Here is a 27,905-nt window from a genome sequence, read left to right as displayed (position 1 = left end):
ATTTAAATTGATACCATGTGGAATTGTCATTAGATGGAGCCTAAAAGAAAGATAGAAATGCCAATTATTTCCAGACTTATTTTATTTTTTGTTACACATCGAACTTTGACGTTTTTGCAATACCTTCTCATAGGGTTGGTATTTTTACTTCGACTTGAGTTATCAAAAGCAGAATTTTATTCCCTTTCGAGGTATTATGTGAGAAAAAATATAATTTTTACATTTAAAATAATTTATCTTTTGCTTAAAACTATTTATAATATGAAATTATTAACTATACTTCAAATTTAATTTTTAATAGCAGAAAACAATTGTTAATTAATTCAGTGATGTTAAATTATTAAATATAGTGAAAAACAATTATTTATAAAACTATATATTTATTATCAAACGTATTTATTGCAAATAATTGTCCTATTCACTGAGAATCCGAAATTAATTAAAAATTCAGCGCAATTCCAGACGCTGGGTATTTAATTATTCCTCCGGTAGAAAAATTTACTCTAGTTACAGAGACAAATTGAGGAGCGTCGGAAATTTCAGCAAATTTTGACGGATGAAAATCTTGAAAATTTTTAAAAACGTAGATTTGTTTATTATCTTTATATTTAAAGTAGGTGGATACGTGTTTTATAATAGAATTTAATTTGAAAATATATTTTGCAAATAAAATGAACTTGTTAATTTAAAAAAATTGTAATTGAACATTGCTTGCAAATATGTTTTGTTTATAATTTAAAACCTTAAAATATTTAAGCAATATTAAATTTTGTGAAATACAGCTTGACTTGTCAAATTGTTTACACAAAATAAAAGGTTTATTTTATTCATTCTATATTTTGTTTAAATTTATTTTTAATTCGTTTAATGACTAGGAATATTCTTAATCAATCTAAATAACTTGAACACAACCAGGATGTCGAATCAGAAAAAAATTTGTTGCTTAAATGTTATTTTTCATAGAAATAATAAATTAAGATATTTTTTTAGACTCAATATAATATTATAACATGAAGAAGACTATAAATAATGTGAAAATACTCTCGTACGATTATTTTTCATTATTAAAAGAAAATTTATAGGTTTTTAACTTGTTTGGCCTTCATCAATGATAACAATAAAATAATTTGTTTAAATAATTTTACAATCATTTAAATATGTGTGTTTCTTCAAGCATGTAGTTAATTAATTGAAGTTATTGTAGAAAATTAATTAATTTAAATATTTGAGACTATTATGAGAAAACAAAGGAGCACCCCAAAATATTTTAATTTTTCGAAAAATCACACAAATAAAATATTTAAACAAAATTAAATTGTTTAACAATTTTCAAGCATTAATATAAAAGAAATTAGTACTTTAAAATATTAAAATATGTCCAAATTTTATGAGATAAAATGTTTCTTCTGCTTTTTCTGAGTCGACTATATACTTGAACAAATAAAGCATCATTTAAATAATTGTAAAATTACATACACAAAGTATTTTATTGTTATCATTCATTCAGGAACTCATAAATCCTAGAAAATAATGTATTTCGCGACTTACCTGAAAAAAACAAATGTTGAACTTTATTTTTACAATTGGGATTTGTTTAAACATTTAAGAGTATTGTTATAAATCAAAGTGATCTCAAATTATTTCTATTTTTCGAAAAATAAAAAAAATAAAATAAAAATAAGCAAAAAACGAATTGTTTAAACCATCAAAATTTTCCTAGACATTTTCAAGGTTTATTAGAAATTAAATTAGTACTTAAAATAAAAAAAGACAAATTTTAATTATTAAACAATTTCAAATTATTTAACATATGACTCAGAATTCTTGAATGGTCGATTAATGATTATGTATAAGAAAAAAAATCAAGAAGCATTAATATATCGCAATAGTACGTAAAATAAAATTTTTACTTATGGGGTTTTCTTTTGGAGACCCATAACCATACAAATTTATGATCGATTCTCATTCTCTGACGATTTCCGAACAACATATTGACACCCGGAATTACTTGTAACATTTATTCACTTCTAAATATTAGGTTTACAAAAGGCTGATATTTTCTTATGTTAAATTAATGACCAAAGAAATTTTTGTTTAAATTTACCAAGTATAAATAAGAGGTACTCTAATAAAAAAATTATTTAATGAAAATAAATAAAATAAAATATAAATGAAATGCAAAGTGAATAAATAATAAAATAAAAATTTTTTGGTCTTTGTTTATTACTTTAGGTAAAAAAATATTTCAAAACCCCTCTTTTTTTAACAAAAATATTACTTTATTCCCATAAAGTTCTTATTTTGTTGAAAAAAATTTGCTTTTAAATAATTTTAGCCTAAAGTCATATGAAAGGAACAACCAATATATCATTGTTTTTCTAAATAAAATCTCATTTACTTTATTTTGCTGCTAATTTAGTTTAATATATTGTAAAGAATATTATTAAATCTAATATTTTGAATTCAACGTGTGACTTCTACTGCCATCTGGTAGCACTTCTTGAAAACGGTCATCGAAAACATAAAACAGCTGTCAAATACTCAAACTGGAGCGAACGTGAGTGAAAGGAATGAAGACAATACTTATTTCATTATAAATGAAGTCGAAATTTCAACGTTTTGGATAAAAAATTTTATAAACATATTCTTGATATCAGAGAATATATAAAATGGATAATTCAGCGTCTAATTCAAGTGATGGTAAAGAAAATGCTGAACAGTTGTACTGTGAGGTTATGTCAAATCTTTTTCGTGTTTTTGTATAAAATCGAATTAAATTTGTTTATTGCAGTTAAGAAGAGATTATGTCCATACAAGGAAAAATGTTACCGCAAAAATCCTATACATTTCAATGAAATGATGCATCCACACCGTAAGTTTTCAAAAATGTGAAATGATTTATATATTTTTATCGTTTTTTTACATTTTATTTCCAGAAAATACACAAATTTTAAATAATAGCAAGTATTTATGAAATAATAATATCACCGCTACCTTCATTCTTGGAAAAAAAATACATTTTTAACAAAGTAAATAAATTTTCCATCCAAACGATTAATTTTCCGCTGAAAAGATTAAATTTTAACTCAAAAATACCAATTTTCAACCATCAAGATGAACTTTTTATCAAAAAAGATCAATTTTCAACAAAAATAAAAAGTATGGATAAATTTCAATTAAAAAAATAAAATTTTCAATAGAAATGGAACTATTTTTATGCCAAAGAAATGAATTATTGACGAAAAAGATTACTTTTCTATAAAAAAATACAAATTTTCAAACAAATAGTTGAATTTTCAGTTCAATAACAAAAAAACTAATTTACAATTTAAAAAAAAACTAAGTTTCAACCAAAGAAACTAATTTTTGCCCAAAAAGAGACATTTTTTACCAAGATTAATTTTCTTAACAAAAAAACTTAATAGTTGACTGAAACATGGAATAGATAAATTTTCAATAAAAAATTAATTTTGAATAAAAATAAAACTAATGCTTAACCAAAGAAATTAATTTTTGTAGAAAACCATAAATATTTGCCCAAAAAGACTAGCTTTCTACCAAAAATTACAATTTTCAACAAAATAGTTTAATTTTAAACTGAAGAAGATCATTTTTCCACCAAACATGTAATAGTTAAATTTTCAGTTAATAAACAAATAATTTTAAATTTAAAAAACTAATTTTCAACACAGAAATGAATTTTGACCCACGAAGATAAATTTTTCACCAAACATAATAATTTTCTACCAAAAAAAGACGAATTTTTTACCAGAATACAGAAATTCTCAACCAAATATGAACTAAACAAATTTTTAGTTTAAAATATAAACTTTGAACTAAGGAAAACTAAGTTTCAACGAAAGAAATACATTTTAATGCAAAAAAATACATTTTTGACCAAGAATAATTTTCTACAAAAAATGAATGAATGAAGAAATGAATTTTAATTTTTAAAAATGTATCAAGATTAATTTTCTACTGATAAAAAAAAATTCCAACAAAATACAGGAATTTTCAACGAAAATTCAGTTCAATTTTCAACCGAAGAATATAATTTTTCAACAAAGCATAGAATAGTTAAATTTTAATTAAAAAGACCATAAAGATTAATCTACATTGTTCGTTGAGGATTCATCTTTTTATATTGAAAATTCAACAATTTGTTATTAAAAATCCATTTTCTTGGATTAAAAATTCATCATTTAAAGTGAAAAAATTTTCTGTTCTTAAAAATTGAACTATTTTTTTCAAAATTATTATTTTTTTATGGAAAATTAATTTTTTTAACTGAGTATTTAACTATTGCATGTTTGGTTGAAAATTCATGTATTTGGATTTTATTAAAAATTAATATTTTTTGGTAGAAAATTCATCTTCTAGGATAAAAATTCATTTCTTTGTTTGAACATTACTTTTTTTTGTTCACAATGACGTTGTTTTTTTTGACTAAAAAATTATCTCAGTGAATAGAAATTAATTCCTGATGGCTGATCTGCTCCGTTCAAAATTTAACGATTTCATTGCATTTTTTTTAAATTGATTTATTTACTGAAAATTTAACTATTCTATTTTAAGCTGAAAATGTATATCTTATGTGTTAAGTAAACTATTTTGTTCAAAATTTGTCTTTTTTGTAGAAGTGTAATATTTTTTCTGCAAAATTGGAATATTTGGTTAAAAATGTATATTTGTAGTTAGAGAATAATTATTTGGGTCAAAAATCAATTTCTTTAATGAACATCTAACTATGGTATTTTTGGTTAAAAATGCATCATTTTTAGTTGCAAATTTATGTATTTTATTACAATTCATCTTTTCGCTAGAAGTTTTACCTTTCGTTTTGAAAACTCGACTATTTTGTTTACAATTCATTGTTTTCTTTGAAGATTTATCATTTTAATTCAAAATTAATTTCTCTGGTAGAAAAATGGAATTTTTGTAGTGGAATTCTTTTTTTTTTAATTTATATTTTTTTACAGAAAGTTAATTTTCTTTGTTCAAAATTAACCTGGTTCTTATATCATTCATCTATTTCCATAAAATTTGGTTTTTAAAACTATGTTTTTCGCTGAATATTTAACTGATTTATTTTTCGGTTGAAAATGTATCTTTTTTAGCTGAAAATTCACGTATTTTTTGAAAATATGTCTTCCGGTTGAAAATTAATCTTTTTGGGTTAAAAAGTAATATTTTGGGTGAAAAATTTGACTGTTTTTAATTAAAGATTAATTATCTTAGTTAAAAGTTAATTTCTTTAACTGAAAATTTAACTATTCTCTTTTGATTTTGTTTAAAATGTATATTTTTCAACAGAAATTTAATCTTTTTGGTTAAAAACTTTCCCGTCGATTTCAAAATTAATCTATTTCGTTAAAAAAAATTTTTTTGCGGTTGAAAGTTAATTTATTTTGTTGAAAATTATTCTTTTTTGTTGAAGATGTATCTTTTTCTAACTAAAAATATAAATATCCAGTTTTTATATTCAAAATTATCTTTTTAGCTGAAAATTGATTTATTTTATTAAAATTTCTCTATTTTGGTAGAAGTTTTATCTTTTTTTTTTTTTTTTTTGAAAATTCAAAGGTTAGGATAAAAAATTATTCTTTCAGTTGAATCTTCATCACTTAATTTAAAAATTCATATATTCAATTGCAAATTTAACTATTTGGTTGAAAAATTGTATTTTTTTTAGTTCAATGTTCAATCTTGTCGGTAGAAAATTTACATCTTTGCGTTGGCAGTTCAACTTGTAGGTAAAAATTAATTTTTCCAAATAAAAACTTAATTATTTCTTTTTTGGGGGGGGGGGGTATATTTTTTATAGAAAATTTTGGTTGAAAACTAATCTTTTTTTTGCAAATTCAACTATTTCATTGCAGTTTTTTGTTTTTGATGAAAATTAATTTTTTTTTCACCGAATATTGAACAGTTTTGTTTTTGTTAGAACGTAGTTCTTTCGTTAAAATATCGTTTTTTTCCGTTGAAAGTTTATCTTTTTGAGATGAAAATTCTTTTTTTTTCTTTTTGTTAAAAATTTGTCCTTTTGGGTAGAAAATTCACCTATTTGGTTAAAAATGCATTTTTTGTTGTCGGAAACTTGTGTTTTTTTTAGTTTAACTGTTTTTTATATTAATTTTGCTTATTTTGAACTATGTGGATAAAAATTCAATTTTTTGGTAAAAAAATTTATATCTTACAATTGACAATTCAACTTTATTGTTAAAAATTAATTTCTCTAACTGAAAATTTCACTGTTTGTTTATTTTTTTAATTTTTTTTTCCAAATTTATTTATATGTTTCGATAGAAAGTTAATCTTCTTGGTTGAAAATTGACCTGTTTCTTTGTAAATTCAACTATTTCGTTGAAATTTAGACTTTTTTCTATATTAACTTATAAAACTGCCTTGATTAAAAGTCAAACTGTTTTGTTTCAATTTACCCAAAAAAAATCTCAAAATTTGAGCAAAATCGGTTAATATTTAGGGGTGGCGCAAAGACCATGAAGTTTCCCATTGATTTAACATGGGAAAAAGTCAGCTTTTTGTAAATCTAAAATTTAAGCGCGATAAAATGTTAGAAATAAGTCCCTGTTATAGTATATTGATCATGAAAATAAATTTTTTGTAACAAAATTAAAAAAATCTCTGCCAAAAAGTTGAATTTTCAACTAAAAAAGATGAATTTTTAAACAAAAAGGTTAATTTACTATACAGAAATTAACGAATTTTCAATAAAATTCAAGAATTCTTAACCAAAAAGTTCAAGTTTCAACGGAAAAAAAGGATTTTTAAACAAAAATATTAATTTACTGAAAAAAAAATTTTAATACAATTAAAGAATTCTCAAGCAAATAGTTGAAATTTCACTAAAAAATAAGAATTCTTAACCAAAAAGATTCATTGACTAACAAAAAAAGACCAATTGTGATCAAAATTCAAGAATTCTGAACCGAATAGTTGAATTTTGAACCAAAAATAATTCCTAAACAAAAATTAATTTATTTCCAAAAAGGAAGAATTTTAAAAAAGATGATTTTTCAAACGAAAAGATTAATTCACTACTGAAAAGGAGAAATCATCAATAAAATTCAAGAACTAAAACAAAAAATTGAATTTTTAAAGAAATTTTTTTTTTATTTTAAAAAAAAGTATTTCGACTTGAAAACTTAGTTGCTAAATTGTCAACTAAAAAATATGAATTTTTTAACAAAATGATTGATTGGCTACAAAGAAAAACAACGAATTTTCAATCAAATTCAAGAATGCTCAACCGAAAAGTTAAATTTTAAGAAAGAAAGGAAATTTTTTCTTCAAATTTTTAAGAAAGTAGTTCAACTTTCAAACCTACAAAAGGATTAATTTTCTCACGAAAAAACGAACGAATTTTTAACAGAATTTCAATAATATCAGTCAAAAAGTTCATTTTTTAAATAAAAAGAGATGAATTTTTAATCAAAAAGATTAATTAACTACACAAAAATTAACGGATTTTCAATAAAATTCAAGAATTCTTAACCGAGAAGTTGAAGTTTCAACTAAAAAAAAGAATATTTAAACAGAAAGATTAATTTTGTACAAAAAAAAGAAGAATTTTTTATAAAATTCAAGAATTCTAAACTAAATAGTTGAACTTTCAACTAAAAAAGATGAATTTTTTACCAAAAAGATTCATTGACTAACAAAAAAAGACCAATTGTGAACAAAATCCTAGAATTCTGAACCAAACAGTAGAATTTTGAACCAAAAAAGAATTCTTAAACAAAAAATTAATTCACTACAAAAAAAAAGAAAAGAATTTTTAATAAAATTAAAGAATTCTCAACCAAATAGTTGAACTTTCAACTAAAAAAGAAGAATTTCTGACCAAAAAGATTAATTTACTAACAAAAAAGACCAATTTTGAATAAAATTCAAGAATTTTGAACCAAATAGTTGAATTTTGATCCAAAAAAGAATTCTTAAACAAAAGTTAATTTATTACAAAAAAAGACGAATTTTTAATAAAATCCAAAAGTTCTCAACCAAAAAGGGTGGCGCAAAGACCATGAAGTTTTCCATTGAATTAATAGGAGAAAAATCAGCTTTTTGTAAATCTAATATTTAAACACGATAATATGTTACAAATAATTCCGTGTATCTGTATATTGTTCAGAATTTGTCAGAGAGTAAGAATCAATCATCAATTTTGAGGTTGAATAATTTGAAGCCACTTTCATGGGTCCCCAAAGAAAACCCTATAAGTAAAAAATTTGAATGTTACATAATATTGCGGTTTATTGACGCTTTTTAAAAGTTAAAAAGACAATAGTTAGTTGTTTATTAAGGAATACACAGTCATTTGTCAACTAATGTTCAATTGTTTAAACTATTTTAATGTGTTTAAATATTGTTTTTTCAGTTGAATCGGGAATTGAACGTGTTTTCTAGTCTTACTGAGTTATTTAATCAGCGATAACATTTAATTACATTTTTTAAATAATTGTACAATTATTTAAATAATACGTATTTGTTCAAGTATGTATTTTACTAACAAAAAGCAGGAGAAACATTTTTACTATTTTCGAAAGATTGAAATATATGTTATGTTCTATTTTGCTTTTTAAGGATACTCGTAAATGTTTAAAGAAATTAAAATCATTTAAACAATTGAATATTAGTTAAACATTGACTAGGTATTCTTAAATTACCGATCACTGATTTTCTTTTAACTCTTATGAAGCGTCAATGACACGCAATATTACGTAAAATTGAAATTTTTTACTTATGGGGTTTTCTTTAGGGACCCATAAGAGTGGCTTCAAATTACTCAACCTCAACATTGATGATTGATTCTTATTCTCTGACGAATTCTGAACAATATACAGAAACACGGAATTATTTGTAACATATTATCTCGTTTAAATATTATTTTTACAAAAAACTGACTTTTTAGCAGAGAATTTCGAAAATTGAAAAATAAGGGCCACCCTACTGTATAATTTCATTTCGTTTTCAGTGGAGAATTTGGTGATTAATCGCTTGGACGAAACAATAACAGTCCCCGCCCACTTAGATTTCGAATGTCCCGACAGATCTCAGTTGCTAGATCAACTGAAAGTCCTACAAATGGTTCTAAAAAAAGAACGCGATAGAAATGGCGATTCATCATCGACCAAACAATCTTCCACCCTTTCAGATAGTTCCAAAAAGCCAGAAATACCCTCGAAAAATCCAAAAAATAAATCACCCAGTCCAAAATCTATTTCTCCCACTCCCAAATTTGCAAATTCTCCGAGTTCAAAAGCCAAAGACAAGGTTTCTGAAGATCTGAAAAAGAAGGTAGAAAGAAACAAACAAGCCGCAATCCTCAGAAGAGAATCAAAGTTAAAAGAACTCGATTCCAAGGCTGCATCAGTTACAAATCCTCTCTCCGGTGCCAAAGATTCAGACGATCCTGAAGAAAAACCAAAACAAGGGATGAAACGAAATAATTCAGAAAATAAAACCACCGAAGTGAAGAAGCCGAGAACAAAAGATTCCTGTCCGCAGAAAGAAACAAGTAGCTTCAATTCTCAGTCTAGTTCAGCTTCTAGTTCAGCTTCCGCTTCCAGTTCTAGTTTCTCATCCCCCCAGTCAAAAGGATCGTCGCTAGTCGACAATTTTACAGACTGCAAATCATCAGCAGACCGGGAAAAGATTCGCGAAATTGCCCTGTCAAAAATGCGAATGTCAGGATACAAAGTTGATGTTGTCAAGCCTGGAGAATTCGCTTTCAAATACGCTCTCTCAGCTCCCTATCATATTTTCTTCACGAGAGTTGAAAAATTGAGGGAAACTTACGACCAGCCCCTGACTATCACTTTTGCGGAATTGCTTGACAAAAGTCTCGGCGAGATTGAGGAGAGTCTTCATCTGAATTTTATGGTGGACTTTGGATGGCTGTGTCTTCAGTATCTCTTGGCAGCTCAATCAGCGAAGATGTTGGTGATGTACGAAAGTAGAGTTGATTCCGATTCCCTGCCGCCGAATATTACTGCTATTGAAATTCCAAAACCGTCCGCCTTCGGCTGCCATCATACCAAAGTCTCGATTCTAAAGTACAAGGATGATGGAATTAGAATTATTGTTTCCACTGCTAATATTTACTCGGATGATTGGGAACACAGAACTCAAGGGTGAGTTTCTAGTTGTTTAATTCTAATTGGATTAAGAAGATGGTGACTTGATCGGGAAATCGGGAATTGAATTTATAAATTGGGAATTTACTTCTCATCTTAGGAAAATTAAAGTTTTTATTATTTTAGTAATTTTGCGCAATTTTGAAAAGTGATTTCTACACTTTAAGGAGCGTAAGTTTAAAGTTTCAACTAAAAAGATGAATTTTTGAACAAAACGATTAATTTACTACAAAAAAAACGGATTTTTAACCAAATAGTTGAACCTTCCAATAAAAAAGAAGAATTTTTAAACAATAAGATTAAATTACTACAAAAAAGATCAATTTTTTAAAAAATTAAAGAATTCTCAAACAAACAGTTGAAGTTTCAACTAAAAAAAGAATTTTTAATAAAATACAAAAACTTAAACAAAAAATTGAAGTTTTAAGAAAGAAAGAAATTTTCTGTAATTTTTAAGAGAGTATTTCAACTTTATTTAAAACGTAATTGTTAAGTTTTGAACCAAAAGGATTTGTTTCGAAACGAAATTATTATTTTTCCAACAACAACAAAAAAACATTTTTTAACAAATTTCAAGAATTATCAACAAAAAAGTTGAATTTTCAACTGAAAAAAAGGATTTTTAAACAATAAGATTAATTTACTATACAAAAATTAACGAATTTTCAATAAAATTCAAGAATTCCTAACCAAACAGTTGAAGTTTCAACTTAAAAAAAAGAATTTTTAATAAAATATTTGAACCATATTTGAACTTTCAACTAAAAAAGAAGAATTTTCAACCAAAAAGATTAATTTACTAACAGAAAAAGACCAATTGTGAACAAAATTCAAGAATTCGGAAACAAACAGTTGAATTTTGAACCAAAAAAGAATTCTTAAACAAAAATCAATTTATTACTAAGAAAGATGAATTTTTAATAAAATACAAAAACTGAAACCAAAAATTTAATTTTTAAGAAAGAAAGAAATTTTTTCTAATTTTTAATAGAGTATTTCAACTTTATTTAAAACGTAATTGTTAAATTTTGAACCAAAAGGATGTGTTTCGAAACGAAATCATTATTTTTCCGACAAGAAAAAACGATTTTTTAACAAATTTCAAGAATTCTCAGCCAAAAAGTTGAATTTTCTACTAGAAAAGATTAATTTTGAAACAAAAAGGTTAATTTACTATAAAAAAATTAACGAATTATCAATAAAATTAAAGAATTCTTAACCAAAAAGTCGAATTTTTTAGGAAAAATAGAAATTTATTTTTTATGTTTCAAAAAGTACATTAACTTTAAAACGTAGTTTTTAGATTTTTGACTAAAAAGATTAATTCATAAACAAAAAGATTAATTTTCCACTGAAAAAAAGATTTTTTTTTAAATTCAAGAATTCTCAACTAAAAGATGAATTTTTAAACAAAAATATTAATTTGCTATCGAAAAAGAGAAATTTTCAATGAAATTCAAAAACTAAAACCAAAATTTTCATTTTCAAGAAAGAAAGAAATTTTTTGTCATTTTTAAGAGAGTAGTTTAACTTTAAAACGTAGTTGTTAAATTTTGAACCAAAAGGATGAGTTTTTAAACAAAATAATTAATTTTCGAACCAAAAAAAAAAAAACAAAGAAAAAACGATTTTTTAACAAATTACAAGATTTCTTGATCAAAAAGTTGAATTTTAAAGTATAAAAGATTATTTTTTAAACACAAATATTATTTTACTACCAAAAAGACCCAATTTTCAATCAAATTCAAGTACTCAAACAAAAAATTGAATTTTTAAATGAAGAATTTTTTTAATTTAAAAAAAATGTTTCAACTTGAAAACTTAGTTGTTAATTTTTCAAATAAAAAATATGAACTTTAAAACAGAAAGATTAATTTACTTCAAGAAGAAAGAATTTTCAATAAAATTCAACAATTCTCAACCAAATAGTTGAACTTTCAAATAAAAAAGAAGAATTTTTAACCAAAAGATCAATTTTCTACAAAAAAAAGAAGAATTTTCAATAAAATTTAATTATTCTGAACCCAACAGTTGAATTTTGAATGAAAAAAGAATTCTTACAAAAATGATTCATTGTTAAAAAAGACGAATTTTTATTAAAATCCAAATGTTCTCAACAAAAAAGTTGAATTTTAAACTATAAAAGATAAGTTTTTACACACAAATAATAATTTACCACAAAAAAGACGAATTTTTAATTTAATTCATGAACACTCAACCAAACATTTAAACTTTAAAGAAGAAAGAATTTCAACCAAAAAAAATTTAGTAACAAAAATAATTTATTTCCAAAAAAGACGAATTTTTAATAAGAATTCAAAAGTTCTTAACCAAAAAGGTGAATTTTGAAATAAAAAAGATGAATTTTTGAACAAAAAGATTAAATTACTACCCAAAAAATGAAATTTTCAATAAAATTCAAAAACTGAAACAAAAAATTTAATTTTTTAGAAAAAAAGATATTTTTTGTAGTTTTAAAGAGATTAGTTCAACTTTAAAACGTAGTTATTAAATTTTGAACCAAAAGGATGAATTTCGAAACGACATAATTAATTTTTCAACCAAAAAAAAACAAACTATTTTTTAACAAATTTCAAGAATTCTCGACCAAAAAGTGGAGTCTTAAACTATAAAAGATGATTTTTGAAACAAAAATATCAATTTACTACCAAAAAATACCAATTTTCAATCAAATCCTAGTACTCTAACAAAAAATTTAATTTTTAAAGAAATAATTTTTTGTATGAAAAAAAAAAATTTCAACTTGAAAACCTAGTTGTTTGATTTTCAACTAAAACAAAAAGGAATTGTCAAACAAAAAGATTAATTTACTGCCAAAAAATTTTTAAATAAAATTCAAGAATTCTCAACCAAATAGTTGAACTTTCAAACAAAAAAGAAGCATTTTTTACCAAAAAGATTTTTATTGCAAACAGAAAAAAGGCCAATTGTAAACGAAATAAAAGAATTCTGAACCAAACAGTTGAATTTTAAACGAAAAAGAATTCTTGAACAAAAATTAATTTATTACGATAAAAGACGAATTTTTAATAAAATGCAAAAGTTCTCAAGCAAAAAGATGAATTTTGAACTATAAAGATTAATGTTCTACGGAAAAATCAAATTTCCAATAAAATTCAAGAACTCTCAAACCAAAAATTGAATTTTTAAGGAAGAAAGACATATTTAAATTTTTAAGAAAGTAGTTCACCTTTAGAACCTAGTTATTGAATTGTTTACCAAAAACATAAATTTTTAAATAAAAATATGAATTTTCTACTGGAAAGAAAGGCATTTTAACCAAATTTAAGAATTCTCAACCACAAAGTTCAAATTTAAATGAACAAAGATGCATTTTTAAGTAAAAAGATTAATTTACTTGAAAAAACAAATTTTCAACAAAATTCAAGAAATCTCAACCAAAAAGTTGCATTTAAAAATAAAAACGTGAAGTTTTAAACAAAAATATTAATTTAATACAACAAAATAAATGAATTTTAAATAAAATTCAAGAATTCTCAACCAAATAGTTGAATTTTTAACTAAAGAAGAATAGTTTTTGCACATAAAGATTAATTTACGACCAAAAAAGACGAATTTTTAACCAAATTCAAGAATTTTAAACCACAAAGTTGACTTTTGAACTAAAAAAGAAGAATTTTTAAACAGAAAGTTTAATTTATTATTCCCTTGAAAATTCCCATTTTCGTTATAAATTTTTTTATTCGGTTGAAAATTGAACAAAAAAAAATACATCATTTGATAAAAATTCGTTATTTTAGGTTGAGAATTCAACTCTTTCTTCAGAACATTGACAATTTATTTAAAATTCATTTTTTATTGCTGATACGTCAACAGAAATCTGTTTTTGATAAAAACTATGTTTTCCGAAAATTTGTTTCATTGATTTAAAAGTTTTTTTAGTAGAATTATTGCATCTTTCTTAGATAAAAATGTATCTGTTTTTTTTTTTTAAATATTCAACTATTTCCTGCAAAATTGACTTTTTATTTAAAATTCATATTTTTGTGTCGAAAATTCAATTGTAATCGTTTTGGATGAAAATTCAATACTTTTTTTGAAAATTTGTCTTTTTAATTTAAAGATTTGCCTGTTTTAGTAGAATTTTCATTTTTCTTTGACAAAAATGCAGCTCTTTGATTTGAAATTCAACAATTTTGTTGAAAAATAAATTTTTAAAATCGAACTATTTTATAGAAAATATATTTTTTTCTTTAAATATTATATCATGGTATTGAAAAATGAACTGAAATCTTTTCTGGACAAAAATTCAGCTTAAAAAAAGTTTTTTTTTTTAATTCCTCTGTTTCAGTAGAAATTTGATCTTTCTTGGATGAAAATGCAACTATTTGGTAGAGGTTTCAACTATTTTGTTAAAATACCATCCCTTTTGGTTGAAAAAATCCGTCTTTGTCGATTGAAAATTAAATTTTACTCTTAGAAATTTATTTATTGTTAAAAAATTTATATTTTGACATTAAGCAGTCAATTAGAAACTTTATTGGATTAAATTTCAAGTATGTAAATGAAAATTAATCTGTTTTGAAAGGAATTGTGTGTCTTTTTTAATTGAAAATTCAATTTTTTCATAGAAACTTATTTTTAGTTTAAAAATTCAACTGAAATATTTGTTAACAGAAAATTTAACTATTTTTTTCATTCTTTTTTTTATTTTTAAATTTATTCTTTTAATTTAAAAATTCACTTATTTTAGTGGAAATTTCATTTTTTGTTTTACGAAAATTCCACTTTTTGGAAGCAAATAATTCTTTCGTTGATTGAGTCTTAAAGTTTTTGTTTAAACAATTTTTGTTGAATAACTTTGTTAAGAAATCATTTTTCTGATGAAGATTTATATTTCAAGTTGAAAATTCATCTCTTTGGTTGAAGCTTTAACCATTTTGTTGAAAATTGTTCAACATTTATTTTTTTGATTGAAGGCTTATGTCGTTGGTTGAAAATTTAACTTTTCAGTGGAGAATTAATTATTTTTTATTAAAATTAATTTTTTAACTGGAAATTTAAGTTTTCAATTTTTTTATATTGATCTTTTTTATTTAAAAATTCTCCTGTTTTAGTAAAAAAAAAAAATTTTGGTTGGAAATTTTATTGATCTTTCAGATTAAACGTTTAACCATTCAAATCAGTTTTTACCTGTTTTTTGAGTAAAAAATCTATATTTGCTGACAATTCGTCTTTTGGATTTAAACATTTTTAAAATAAATTTCTTTTTTTTTATTGAAATATAAACTATGAGACTTTCTTGTGGCGAATTCATCTTTTTGGGTTTAAAATTAGACTATTATGTTAAAATTTTAGTTATTTTGTTGAAAATTTAATTATTTTGTTAAAAATTTATCCTTCATAGTAGAAAAGATATTTTTGATTTAAAATAAATTAATAAATTTGAAAATTAAATTTTTTTGTTTGAAATCCTTTTTTATTACGTTTATAAGAGGTTCTATATTAATAGTAGTACGAGAATAAAATGCTGGTATTTTGGTAATAATAATAATCAAAGAAAATGAAAAATTGGTCAAAGAAAAATCAGGAAATTTTGAAAATAAATTTCTCGGACATCCTGCCTAATTCTACTAGCAATAACTAGCAAACTATTTCTGGAAACCAAAAATTACGTACACCAACACTTAAAGACCTCACTCTATCTGCGCATAGGCGCATACCACACTAGTGCGAATTGGGATTTCGCATTTTTAAATGATAATAATGCGTGCATAAATAAAGTAAATATAACTTTTAAGATACATTTTTCGGGGTAAAAATTACAGCGAAATGCATTGGTAATAAAAATAAATGTAATAAACCATTTTTAAATAGCAAAAAAAAAAGAAAAAAATTATAAGAACTTTTCTGAAATGTAATTTTTTGTCAAAAAATTGATATTTTTTAGTAATGATCAAAAACGTGCTTTCTTTCTTTTAAATTGAATATCAAAGTGCATATTTTCAAGAAAAAATACAAACAATACATCTAATAAAATTTAAATATTTTTTGTGGTTGTATGAAATTGAGGTATGTTTGGAGAATGGAGAAATCAATTGTACCTAATCTTGAATGGAAAGCACGTTAAAAAAATCAGAAAATTTATGAATAATAATACGGTTTATTATTTAAACATGAATTATATCGAGATATTTTTATGAAATGAGGATACGAAGTTGAATGTAGAAGTTATTCCAAAGTTTATTCTATAAAAATGGTGCACTTAATGCATATTGAATCGCGTAGATCTTAACACATACGCATTTTATGACTAATAATATTGTTTGTTGTTTAAATATTGATAATATTGAAAAATTATTATCAAGTGATAATACAAAGTTGATAGTGAAAGTAATTCTAAACTTCATTCTATAAAAATACTGCACTCTATGTATACTGAATCACGATGATTGTCACACATACGCTTCAGACAGTTTGGACACCTCATTCGCGTGCGTCCGCTTGACCCTGGCTCACAAAACGGGCATTTCACTGTCGTTTTTCACCGAATCACTTCTAAAAATGGTGGAGCTCGTGGTTCAACTTTAAACATAATTTTTATTTGTAAGACACGTTGCAGTTGCTCCTCGATGAGCGCAATACCCAAATTCTTTAAAATTTTAACACGTTGGTATAATTTTTGGTAAATTTATGTTAAAAATAAGAAGTGTCACTTAAAATTACTTAGCTCTAAAGAAAACGTAATAAAAAAAACTATTATCTGGCGAAATTCAATTTTTTTCGAAGCACCCATTTTTAACTCAATCTACCACACTGATGCGAATTCGCACTGAGCGCAACTTTTAGTCCGTAAGAAAAGGACGCATTTTACGTGGGGTTAGACCCTTCTATCTGCCAGGTGACAAAAGGCATATGTTAAAAAAAATTTCTGGTGCGAATTCGCACTAGTGTGGTATTTGAGGGTTAGGTACGGCCCCTGATCCAACTCACTGATTTTCTCTATCCGAAATCTGCTCTCCTAGCCTTTGGATATCGCCTCACCTTCCGCGACTTCCAGAATCAGCAAATTCGACAGATGGAGAGTCGCCTACCGGTTTCAAACGAGATTTAGAGAAGTATCTTCTATTCTACAAACATCCAGCCTTAGTACAGTGGGTTTATATGTTACGAGGGGCTGATTGTTCCGCGATAAATGTCTTCTTCGTAGCTTCTGTACCCGGAAGTCACAAGGACAGAGAACTCAACAGCTGGGGACACAAAAAGCTTGGAACAATTCTTTCCCAGCATGCCACATTGCCTCCGGATGGGAGCTATTGGCAAATCATCGCCCAGTGTTCGAGTATTGGAAGTTTTGGACCAAACTACGAAAATTGGTTGCTCAAGGATATTGTCTCTTCAATGGCCAAAGAGACAAAAGCTGGGATCAAAAGTCTCCCTAAATTTCAATTTATTTATCCTACGATTGACAATTTCAAGACTAGCGTCGATTGCCGCGAGGCCTCTTGTTGTCTTCCTTATAGCATGAAGACTCACTCGAAACAGGAATGGATCGAATCTTACATGTAGTGAGTATTTGAGATATTTTACAGATCCGTTAAAAAGGGTTTAAAAAAAGATTGAAAATAATTATCTAACATTTCGGGGGGAAATGTAGAAGATTTTAAAGAAAAATTTCTCAATTTTGCTAGATTACAAAATTGTAGAAAAAATGATAATGAGGAAAGGACCGGGAATTTATTTCTAGACCGGGAGTTTTACAAATTTTCAGAAGAAAAATCTGTTTAAAATAATTCAAGTTCAAAAATAAATAGATGAATTGATATATTTTTCATTTATGATATCATTCAGTTTACAATGCCTAATTAAAAAATCTTTTACTTTAAAAATTCTTCATTCTAGATTTTTATTTTTAAGCTTTTTTTCTAATTTACGGAATTTTAAAGTGCAGCCTTAAAGACTTACACAATTGAAAATTAAAAGCGTTTGAAGTTGAAAATTTTGATGAAAAACAGTATTATTTTATCAACTGTAAATATAAATAAACAAATAATTTTTCAAATGGATCTGTACTTTAATTATTAAAAACTGCACAACAATTTGGTTGATAAAAAGATTTAAAATTCGTTTAGAATTAAAGATATTCGTGATTGAAAGCTTTTATAAAAATAAAAATGTTGTTTTAGTCTATTTTATTCAATTTTTAACTAATTTAATTTGAAATTTTATAATTTAGAAAAAGAATAAGTATTTAATATGTAGTAATATTTTACTTTTCGTTTAAGACGAGTAAATTGAAACCAAATAATTAAAAGTAAACCATTTGAAATTGAATTCTTTTTCATTGAAAGCTTTAAATCTCTAGAATTTCGAAGAGCTTTTAAACTTTCAACGTTACAATTTTTATTGTTCTATTTAAAAATTGTTTAATTTTTAAACGAAATTGTTGAATTTTTATGTAGAAATAATAATTGAACACTTGTGATTTCTAGAATAAATTTGAGTAATTTTAAGAGATATTTTGAAGTTTTGAAAAAATTCAAAATTAATTTAAAAATCGAAATGATGTCAAATAATTTAAACGAAGTGTGTGAACATTTTTTCCAGCACTTTCAAATATATTTTAAAATGAATAGAATTTTTTCTACAATTTTGGAAATCTCTTAAAATTTTTTTAAATATTCTGTTAAAATAATTTTCAAAATGAAAAATCATTTTCAATTATCTAGGAATATTAAGAAAATGTTTGTATTCTTTTGGAGCCTTTCACAATTCTTAAAAAGCTGCTAAATTTTTGTTTGAAATCTGCAAAAACCTACATTTTGTTTTAAATTAGGCTGTGAGTATTTGCACCGAAATTTCGGTACGAATAGTCGAATTTTGTCGGTACAAACACTTTGTTTACATTTTTATTTAGAAATCCAAATTTGAAGGAAATTTGTTTAAATTCGCAGAATTTTCTAGAAGTTGGAGGACAAATTTAATTAAATTTAAAAGTTTTTTAGAAGTTCTCAAAAAAATTAAAAAATAATTTCAAATTTGAAAAAAACTTAAAATAACTTTTAGTTTTCTTAAGATTTTGAAATAAAGTTTTAAAGCTTTTCAAGGATGCTTAAACTATTTAAAATGCAAATAATTTAATTTCTAATTCAAGAACTTTTAAGTTGAAAAAATATAAATGTTTAATGTTTCTAGCTCCTAAAATCACTTAATAATATAATTCTGAAAAATTTTAAAGTTCATTGATTGATGCTTTAATTTAGAGTATTAAAAATATAAACGTGGATTTATATTTTTGGAATCTAACTAAATTTTTGAACTCTATAATTTATGAATATTAACAATTCTGAAGTTTGTAATTTATCTGCATTTCATTTAAAACTGTTCAATTGAACGCGTAAATTATTGAGCATTTGAATTCAACATTTTTGAATTGAAAAACTTTTAAAACTCAATTTTAATAGTTTAAAATTGAAGAGCTCCCCTGTGAATTTTTAAATTTGTTGTTTACTTTTTATTACTTTAAATGGAAAAATTTTCAGTATAGAGTTCGATTTTTTAAATTTTATTGACCGGGATTTTTTTCTTCGATTAAAACGGTCACCCTGTATAAGTCAGATGTCGGAAAACAATAGTTTTTCTATGATTTTAAGAATCAAAATATTACAACTGATGTAATTTTGAATAAAAAAAATTTTTGTACTGAAAAATATTAAAATTCACAAAAAAACATTAATTGTTACCATGTTTTTTGCAACTGAATTTTTTCTGACCATCGCTTCTTACCAGTTCTTCAAAAATGATTGCGTTTTTTAAAAATGACTGCTGCTTCCAATTTTAAGAATAACTAAATAGTGTCTAAAAGCAATTATTTATTTAAAAAATGTTTGAAAAAAATTGTTTTAACGATAGAAAAATTTACTTTTATAATTGGAGAAAGTAAAGTTGTAGAGAATGTTTCCCCGAACAAAAATTAACAGTCATTTATTAAAATGCTATCATTTTTCAAAATTTGGTAAAAAGCGAAGATCAGAAAATATTAATTTTAAAAAAAACGTGGTTTAAATTAATGTTTCTTTGTTGTTGTGAATTTCAACATTTTTCAATCAAGATATTGTTTTTTCTTAATTTCTTAAATTTTGATTTTTGAAGATTCCAAACAGAAAAATAAGAAGCTTTGTAAGAATTTTGATTGTTTTTAAGATACCAAACCAAATTTTCTGAAGATTTCTTGGAACATTTTTCTGATTTTTTTTTTATTTTACAACGTTTCATTTAACAAATTAAATAAAAACATTTCAAAAGAATCTGAAAGATTTGAAGCTAATTTTTTTTAATTTATCAGATTTTTTTAAAATTTTAGATAAAATTCGAATCATTTATAAAAGATGTTTGAAAATAAAACTATTTTGTTGAAACATAACTCTTTTCTTAAAAATTCATGTTTTTGGTTTCAAATTTTTTGTTTTTTTCCAGTGAAAAATTAATTTTTTTAACTGAAAATTTAACTATTCCACTTCTGATAATAATCTCATATTTTTCAATTCAAAATTCAACTATTTGGTGAAAATTTGATCTTTCTCAGTTAGGAATTCATCTATTCATTTAAGAATTCGTGTCTTTTTTTGAAAAATCGTCTTTTTCAGGAGATTATATTTTTTGAGTGAAAATTAATTTTTCAATCTTTTTGGTTGAAAATTCACCTTTTTTAGTTCAAAATTCAACTATTTGGTTTAGAATTCCTGCATTTTTTATAAAAGTGGTCTTTTTTGTAGAAAATTAATCACTTGGGTTCAAAATTTAATTATTTAAATATTTAAAACATTTCAAAAGAATCTGTAAGATTTGAAGGTACTATTTAAAATTTAGCAGAATTTTTCTTTAAATTTTGGAAAAAATTCGAATCATCTAAAAATAGATGTTTGAAAGTAAAACTATTTATTTAAAACAAAATTATTTTGTTAAAGATTCATCTTTTTTGTTTAAAAATGGTTGTTTTTGGGTGTAAAATCCATTTTTCAGCTTAAAATTTAACTATTCCATTTCTGCTCAGAATCTTATTTTTTGAGTTCCAAATTCAAATATTTAGTTAAAAATTAATATTTTTTTAGTTCAAAATTCATCTATTTAATTAAGAATTCACGTATTTTGTTGAAAAATCGTATTTTCTGGGAGAAGATTATATTCTTTGGTTGAAGATGAATCTTTTTTAGTTTAAAATTTAACTAGTTGGTTGAGAATTCATGCATTTTCTTATAGAATCGTCTTTTTTTATAGAAAATTAATAATTTTGGTTGCAAATTTAATCATTTAAATATTTTAATTTTTTTTAAGAATCTTGAAGACTCGAAGGTAATATACTAAAGTTAGCTAAATTTTTTTCATATTATAGAAAACTTCATATAATTGAAATATATGTTAGAAAGCAAAACTACTCAGTTGAAACAAAATTCTTTTGTCAAAAATTCATGTTTTTGGTTTAAAATTGGTTGTTTTTTTGTGTGAAAAATTAATTTTTTAGCTTCAAATTTAACTGTTCCATTTCTGCTCGAAATCTCATATTTTTTAGTTGAAAATTCAACTATTTGGCTAAAAATTAATCTGTTTGGTTGAAAATTCATTATTTTTGAAATAAAAAATTCTACTACTATCGTCTTTTTTATAGAAAATTAATAATTTTGGTTGCAAATGTAATCATTTGAATATTTAAATTTTTTTAAGAATCTGGAAGACTCGAAGGTCATATATTAAAGTTAGCTGATTTTTTTTTAAATTATAGAAGAAATTCAGATAATTTAAAAAATATGTTAGAAAGTAAAACTACTTAGTTGAAACAAAATTCTTGTGTCAAAATTTAATTTTTTTGGTTTAAAATTTGTTGTTTTTTTGTGTGAAAAATTAATTTTCCGGCTTCAAATTTAACTATTCCATTTCTGCTCGAAATCTTATATTTTTTAGTTGAAAATTCAACTATTTGGTCAAAAATTAACCTGTTTGATTGAAAATTCATCATTTTTTCAATAAAAAATTCAACTATTTGGTTGAATATTCATGCATTTTATTGAAAAATTGTATTTTTTGGTAGAAAATGAATTATTTTCTTACAAAATTTAATAATTTGGTTGAAAATTCTTTTCTTAGTTAAAAATTTAACTATTTGGTTGAGAACTCATGCATTTTGTTGAAAAATCATAATTTTTTGGAGAAAAATAATCATTTTATTTGAAAATTTAATAATTTTGTTAAAAATTCATCAATCTTGTTGAAAATGCCATATTTTTACTTGAAAAGTTAGGACAATAAAGTAATTTAAATTGAATTTAGTATACTTGCCACATTAATTTCACCTAAATATTCACTCAATTTTAATTATAAAAAGACACTACAAAATTGTCTTTGAATTATTCTTTAAATTTGTGAACTTTAGAGACAAAGTCAGAAAATGATTAATTAATTTTTTGTAATATTTAATTAATTGATAAATTAAACATATTTATTGAATCCCTAGAAAAAGAAAAAAAAAACATTTTTTATAATAAATTTGCGAATATAGATACATCCTCAAAAAACTTGGAATTGGAAGGAAATTTTTTTCCAGGATTTGAGTAGAGACCTGACATTTGATTGTTAGATTATTGTTTCGTTTTTTTAAATTCAAAGAATTTTATAGTTAAAGAATGTTCGATGTTAAAGAGAAATTAAAATTTTGATTTATTCTGAATTCAATTTTTTGAAATTTGAAATAATATTTTGTTGTTTGAAATAATTTTTTATTTATCTATTTTTTTCAGTCAATGGAAGGCGAGTAAAATAAAAAGGGACAGAGCGATGCCACATATTAAATCCTATACGAGGATTTCTCGAGATAACAAACAAATTGCCTGGTTTGTTCTGACTAGTGCGAATCTTAGCAAAGCTGCTTGGGGAACTTATAGACAGTCGAATTATATCATGAACTACGAAGCCGGAGTTGTCTTCCTCCCCAAGTTTATTGTTAGTATCAACCTACTTTTATTTGAAAACAAAAATTAATTTATAATGTATTTTTATTTTGATAAGGCTTTCATTTTTGAAAAAAAAACACGTGCGCCGTCATGGGATGACCGGCAGAAGTGATAACTTCATATGATGTAAATTGAAGTGGTTTCTCTTTAAACACTTTCTTCATAAAATATTTACGAAAGGTAAAGGGGGCAAATGGCAAAAAGAAAAGGTTAAAAGGGAAAGGGGAGAAGGAAGCGGAAAGAGGAGAAAATAGAGAAATAAAAAGGGTAAAAGAAAAAGGGAAAATGGAAACAGTAAAGGAAAATGGCGAAAAGGAAAAGGGAAGGGGAAAATGAGAAATAGGGGAAGAGAAAAATAAACGGGAAAAGTATAAACTATAAAAGAGAAAAAGGATAAAAGGGATGTTTAAAAGGAGAAATGTTGAAAGGGGAAAAGGTTAAAAGGAGAACGGCTAAGGGAAATGGATAAAAGGAAAATGGAAGAAGAAAGAGTGAAAGAGCGACAGAGAAAAATAAAAGCAGAAAGGCGAAATTTGTAAAGAAATATAGGGTAGATGGAATGAGGAAAGGGGGAAAATGGGAAAGGGGAACAGTAAAGGAGAATGGATAAAGGACAGAATAAAGGAGAAAAATTAAAAAAAGAAAAAGGGTAAAAGGGATAGGGAAAAGAAGAAAGGTTAAACGGGGGAAAGGTGAAAAAGGAAACGGTATTGAGATGCGGGGAAAAGGGAAGGAGAAAGGGTGAAAAGGGCGAAAGAGAAAAATAAAAGCGGACAGTGGAAAATGGGAAAGAGAGAGAGAGAGGGTAAAGGAAATGAGGAAGGAGGGGAAGGAAAATGGGAAGGGAAAAAGTAAAGGAGAATGTAGAAAAAAGACAGGAGAAAATGAGAAAGGGGGGAAAAGGCGAAAGATATAAATAAAAGGGGAAATGAGAACATTGGAAAGAGAAAAAGGGTAAAAGGGACGGGGAAAGCTTGAAAGGGAAACGGTACAGGGAAGTGGGGGGAACAGAAGGAGAAAGGCTGAAAAGGGGTGCAGAGAAAAATAAAAGGGGAATTGGGAAAGGTAGAAAGGGTGAAGGGAATGAGGAAAGAGGGAAAGGGGAATTGGAAAGAGAAACAGTAAAGGAGAACGGGAAAATGGGGAGAAAAAGGACAGGAGAAAATGAGAAAGGGGAAATCGGAAAGAGAAAAAGGGTAAAGGGGTGGGGAAAGCAAAAAAGATTGTAAGGGGAAAAGAAAACCTGTAAAGGGGAATAGGGAAAAGGGTGAAAGGGGAAAGGGTACAGGGAAGTGGGGAAAAGGAAAAGAACAGAAGATCAGGCGAAAAGGGCGACAGAAAAAAATTAAAGTGAAAAGGGGAAGTTGGTAAAGAGAGAAAGAGAGAAAGGTGAAAGGGAATGATAAAGAAGGGAAAATGGAAAAAGTAAAGGAGAATGGGAAAAAGGACAGGAAAAAATGAGAAAGTGAGAAAAAGACGAAAGAGAAAAACAAAAGGGGAAAGTAGAGAATTGGAAAGAAAGAAAGAGCAAAAGGGATGGGGAAAGGAAGAAATGTTGAAAGGAGTAACGGTGAAAAGGGAAACGGTACTGGGAAGTGGGAAAAAGGAAAATGGAAGGAGAAAAAGTGAAAGGAGTGACAGAGAAAAATATAAGCAATTAGGGGAAATGGGAAAGAGAAAAAGGGCAAAGCAAAGGAAGAAAGAGAGAAAGGGGAAATTGGAAATTGAAACAGTAAAGGAGAATAGGAAAAAGAGGAAAAAAGGACAGGAGAAAATGAGAAGGGGGAAATTGGAAAGAGAACAAGGGTAAAAGAAGTAGGGAAAGCAAGAAAGATTGAAAGGAAAAAAGAAAAACTGTAAAGGGGAATGGGGAAAAGGGAAAGTGAAAAGGGGAGAAGGGTGAAAAGGGAAACGATACAAGGAAGTGGGGAAAAGGAAAAAGGGCGAAAAGGGCTACATATAAATAAAAGTGGAAACGGGAAATGAGAAAGAGAAAAAGGGTAAAGGGAACGAGGGAAATGGGAAAGGGGAACGGGAAAAAGGACAGGAGAAAATGGGAAAGGGGAAAGGGGGAAAAAGTCGAAATAGAAAAATAAAAAGGGAAAGGAGAAAATTGGAAAGAGACAAAGGTTAAAAGGTATGGGGAAAGGTTAAAAGAGGAAAAGATCTAAGGGAAAAGGGAAAAGGGCGACAGAGAAAAATAAAAGCGGAAAAGGAGACAATTGTAAAGAGAAAAAGGGTAGAAGAGATGGGGAAAGGAAGAAAGTTCAAAAGAGGGAAAGTTGAAAAGGGAAGCGGTAAAGGTGAATGGGAAAAAGGAAAACGGGAAAGGGGAAATGTGAAAGGGATAAGAGGGAAACGTTAAAGAAGATTGGGAAAGGGGAAAAGAGAAAATGAGAAAGGGTGTCAAGGGGAAAGAGAATCGGTACAGGGGAAGAGATAAAAGAAAGAGTGAAGAAAAAAAGAGAAAGGGTGTAAAGGGAACAGAGAAAAATAAAAGGAGAAATGGGAAAAAGAAAAGGGGTAAAGGGAACTGAGAAAGGTGGGAAGGTGAAACGAAAATGGATAGGGGGGAGGGAAACGGTAAAGGGGATTCGGGAAAGGGTGAAAAGGGAAGAAAAAAGGGGAAATGGGGAAATAAGAGAGAGATTTCTCAACGCGGAGGTGGTACCGTTACTCAGTTTGCGAGTGCACACCGTTCCACAAGAAGTAAATCACTTCAAAAATGAATTTCCCTTTTTTTAGACAAAGAGGACAACTTTTCCTATTCAAGAGCAAGAATCTCCGGATGTACCTGTTTTTCCAATTCCATACGATCTACCTCTGACTCGTTATGGACCTCAAGATAAGCCATTTGTGATGGAATTTTTCGGCAGTGAATAAGAACCTTCTAATTATAATAAAGTTAGTGATTTTTAGTTTTATACATTGAACGTTAATAATGATGTTTGATGAAGTCGCCTTTCTGAATTTTTTACAAAAACATTTATTTTTCAATAAAAAAAATTTTTATACATACATGTCTTACAATTTTTTCAGATTTTTTTCAGATTGTTTTATTAAACTTAATTTACTTAGTATTTTCGTTGTTCTATTAAAGTAAACAGAATCGTTTCAGAGAAATATTTATAAATGTAAAATAAGGCCTGATGTTACTACTATTATAATAGTTTAATGGAAGCTTTTAAACCCATTTTTAAGGAAAATAATCATTTTTTCTCACTTGTTTAACATTTTTTTTAATAATAAAGAACATTTTTGAATCTATTCACTGTATCTTGTAATTGACACTTTGTATATCAAATTATTAAAGCGACATATGAAACAAGTCAGATAAAATTATTATTTTCTGTAAAAATGAATTTAAAAATTTGCATTAAATGATGTACAATTATTACAATCAAGAGTAATATACTTTTCATTAAAGTAATCCACTTGCATTTCCAAATTAATCCACTCATAATGCAGAAAATTCGAAATAATTTTGGTAATCGGCTTAATGAACTTGTAATCCAGGTAAACAGAGTAATTTAGATACGTAATCTAAATAGCTTTCAAATATTTTTTTGAACATTCATTTTTTTTGTTAACCCATCGTAGGCATGATTAATTCCTGCACAAGCGGCCGGCATGGTGGACCTTTCATATCCATGATGTTTTTGTCAATGTAGTTTATATTATTAAAATCTGTAAAAGTTCACGGTTATTCTCCTGTGTCTATGGAATAAATTGCGAGAAACTATTTTGCTATTGGCAACTTTATATTTTTAAAACAATTAATTATTTAAACACATGTTCTGACAAAATGGAAAATCACAAAAAAATTCATAGTTTAGTGAACAATTAATTTGATAAAAGACACTGAAAAATTGTGTTGTATTCAGGTAGGGCTTTAAAAAAACCTTCGTAGTCGCGGCTGAAAAAATTATAATTATTTTAGTCTTTGAAAATCGTCGAATTTCCAGGAGGTTCAGGTAAGCAAAATTACGTAGAAAAACGATTTTTTCAGTTAAAAATGTTAATGACAGAAAATAAGATGGAAATACACAAAAAATAGGAATACAAAGTAAAAAATCACAAAAATTATTTAATCATATAATGCACCTTTACGGCAAAAATGTGTGTGGTGGATATCGCAAATTGCACGCTTGTAGTGAGCGTAGCAGTACAAGGTCTTCTTATCCTCTTTAGTCGAACAGAATGCGCACCTTTTGCTTTTGGAGTTTTCAAGGTACACAGCCGATTTTTACTTGTTGAATGGATCTGAAAATACAATTTTTGTATTTAATGCATATAAATATACAAAAAATAACACTAACATCGTCTGCACCGTGGGTCTTTCGTGGCACACACTACATTTCTTCTTGTTGCTAGATGCGCACAAACAAACTGACACTAACGCCCTTTGGGCAACTTGACCCTTGGACCCTTAACATATTTTCCACTTTGCAGATATTTGAAATAGAAAAAAACACTGTGCCATAAAACACCCACCATGCCCGCGAAAGGTTAATAATAATGTTATGAACTAAAAATTTAACTATTCACTTTTTTGTTAAAAATGTCTCTTTTTCAGTTAAAAATTCAAATACTTTACTGAACACTCATCTATTTTGTTGGAAATTCGAGTTTTTGTGCATAAGATTAATCTTCTTCGTCAAAAATTCACGGTTTTGGTAAAAAATTAAACTATTTGCAAAAAAAAAAATTCACGGTTTTGGTAAAAAATTAAACTATTTGGAGAAAAAAAATTTACTTTGTA

General features: G+C 25.9%; 1 protein-coding gene across 1 annotated transcript; it reads left to right on the top strand.

Moving 5' to 3' along the window:
• The first annotated feature begins 2,547 nt into the window (after positions 1-2,547).
• On the top strand, positions 2,548-26,159 carry LOC117169698 (probable tyrosyl-DNA phosphodiesterase). Its single transcript, XM_033356188.1, has 6 exons — positions 2,548-2,700; positions 2,792-2,872; positions 8,996-10,154; positions 17,165-17,707; positions 22,931-23,132; positions 25,889-26,159. Exons 1-6 carry the CDS (start codon positions 2,670-2,672, stop codon positions 26,024-26,026), a joined length of 2,154 nt encoding a protein of 717 aa, XP_033212079.1. The 5' UTR covers positions 2,548-2,669; the 3' UTR covers positions 26,027-26,159.
• The last annotated feature ends 1,746 nt before the right edge of the window (positions 26,160-27,905 follow it).

This window comes from Belonocnema kinseyi, chromosome 3 (genome assembly GCF_010883055.1).
Source record: "Belonocnema kinseyi isolate 2016_QV_RU_SX_M_011 chromosome 3, B_treatae_v1, whole genome shotgun sequence".
NCBI lineage: Eukaryota > Metazoa > Arthropoda > Insecta > Hymenoptera > Cynipidae > Belonocnema > Belonocnema kinseyi.
This window is presented reverse-complemented; position numbering and strand designations above follow the sequence as displayed.

Excerpts from the sequence above, each read along its gene's own strand:
- LOC117169698 (XM_033356188.1), top strand. The coding sequence starts at position 2,670 with ATGGATAATTCAGCGTCTAATTCAAGTGATG. Across the intron at positions 2,873-8,995 it reads TGAAATGATGCATCCACACC|TGGAGAATTTGGTGATTAAT; the intron begins GTAAGTTTTCAA and ends TTTCGTTTTCAG. Across the intron at positions 17,708-22,930 it reads TGGATCGAATCTTACATGTA|TCAATGGAAGGCGAGTAAAA; the intron begins GTGAGTATTTGA and ends TATTTTTTTCAG.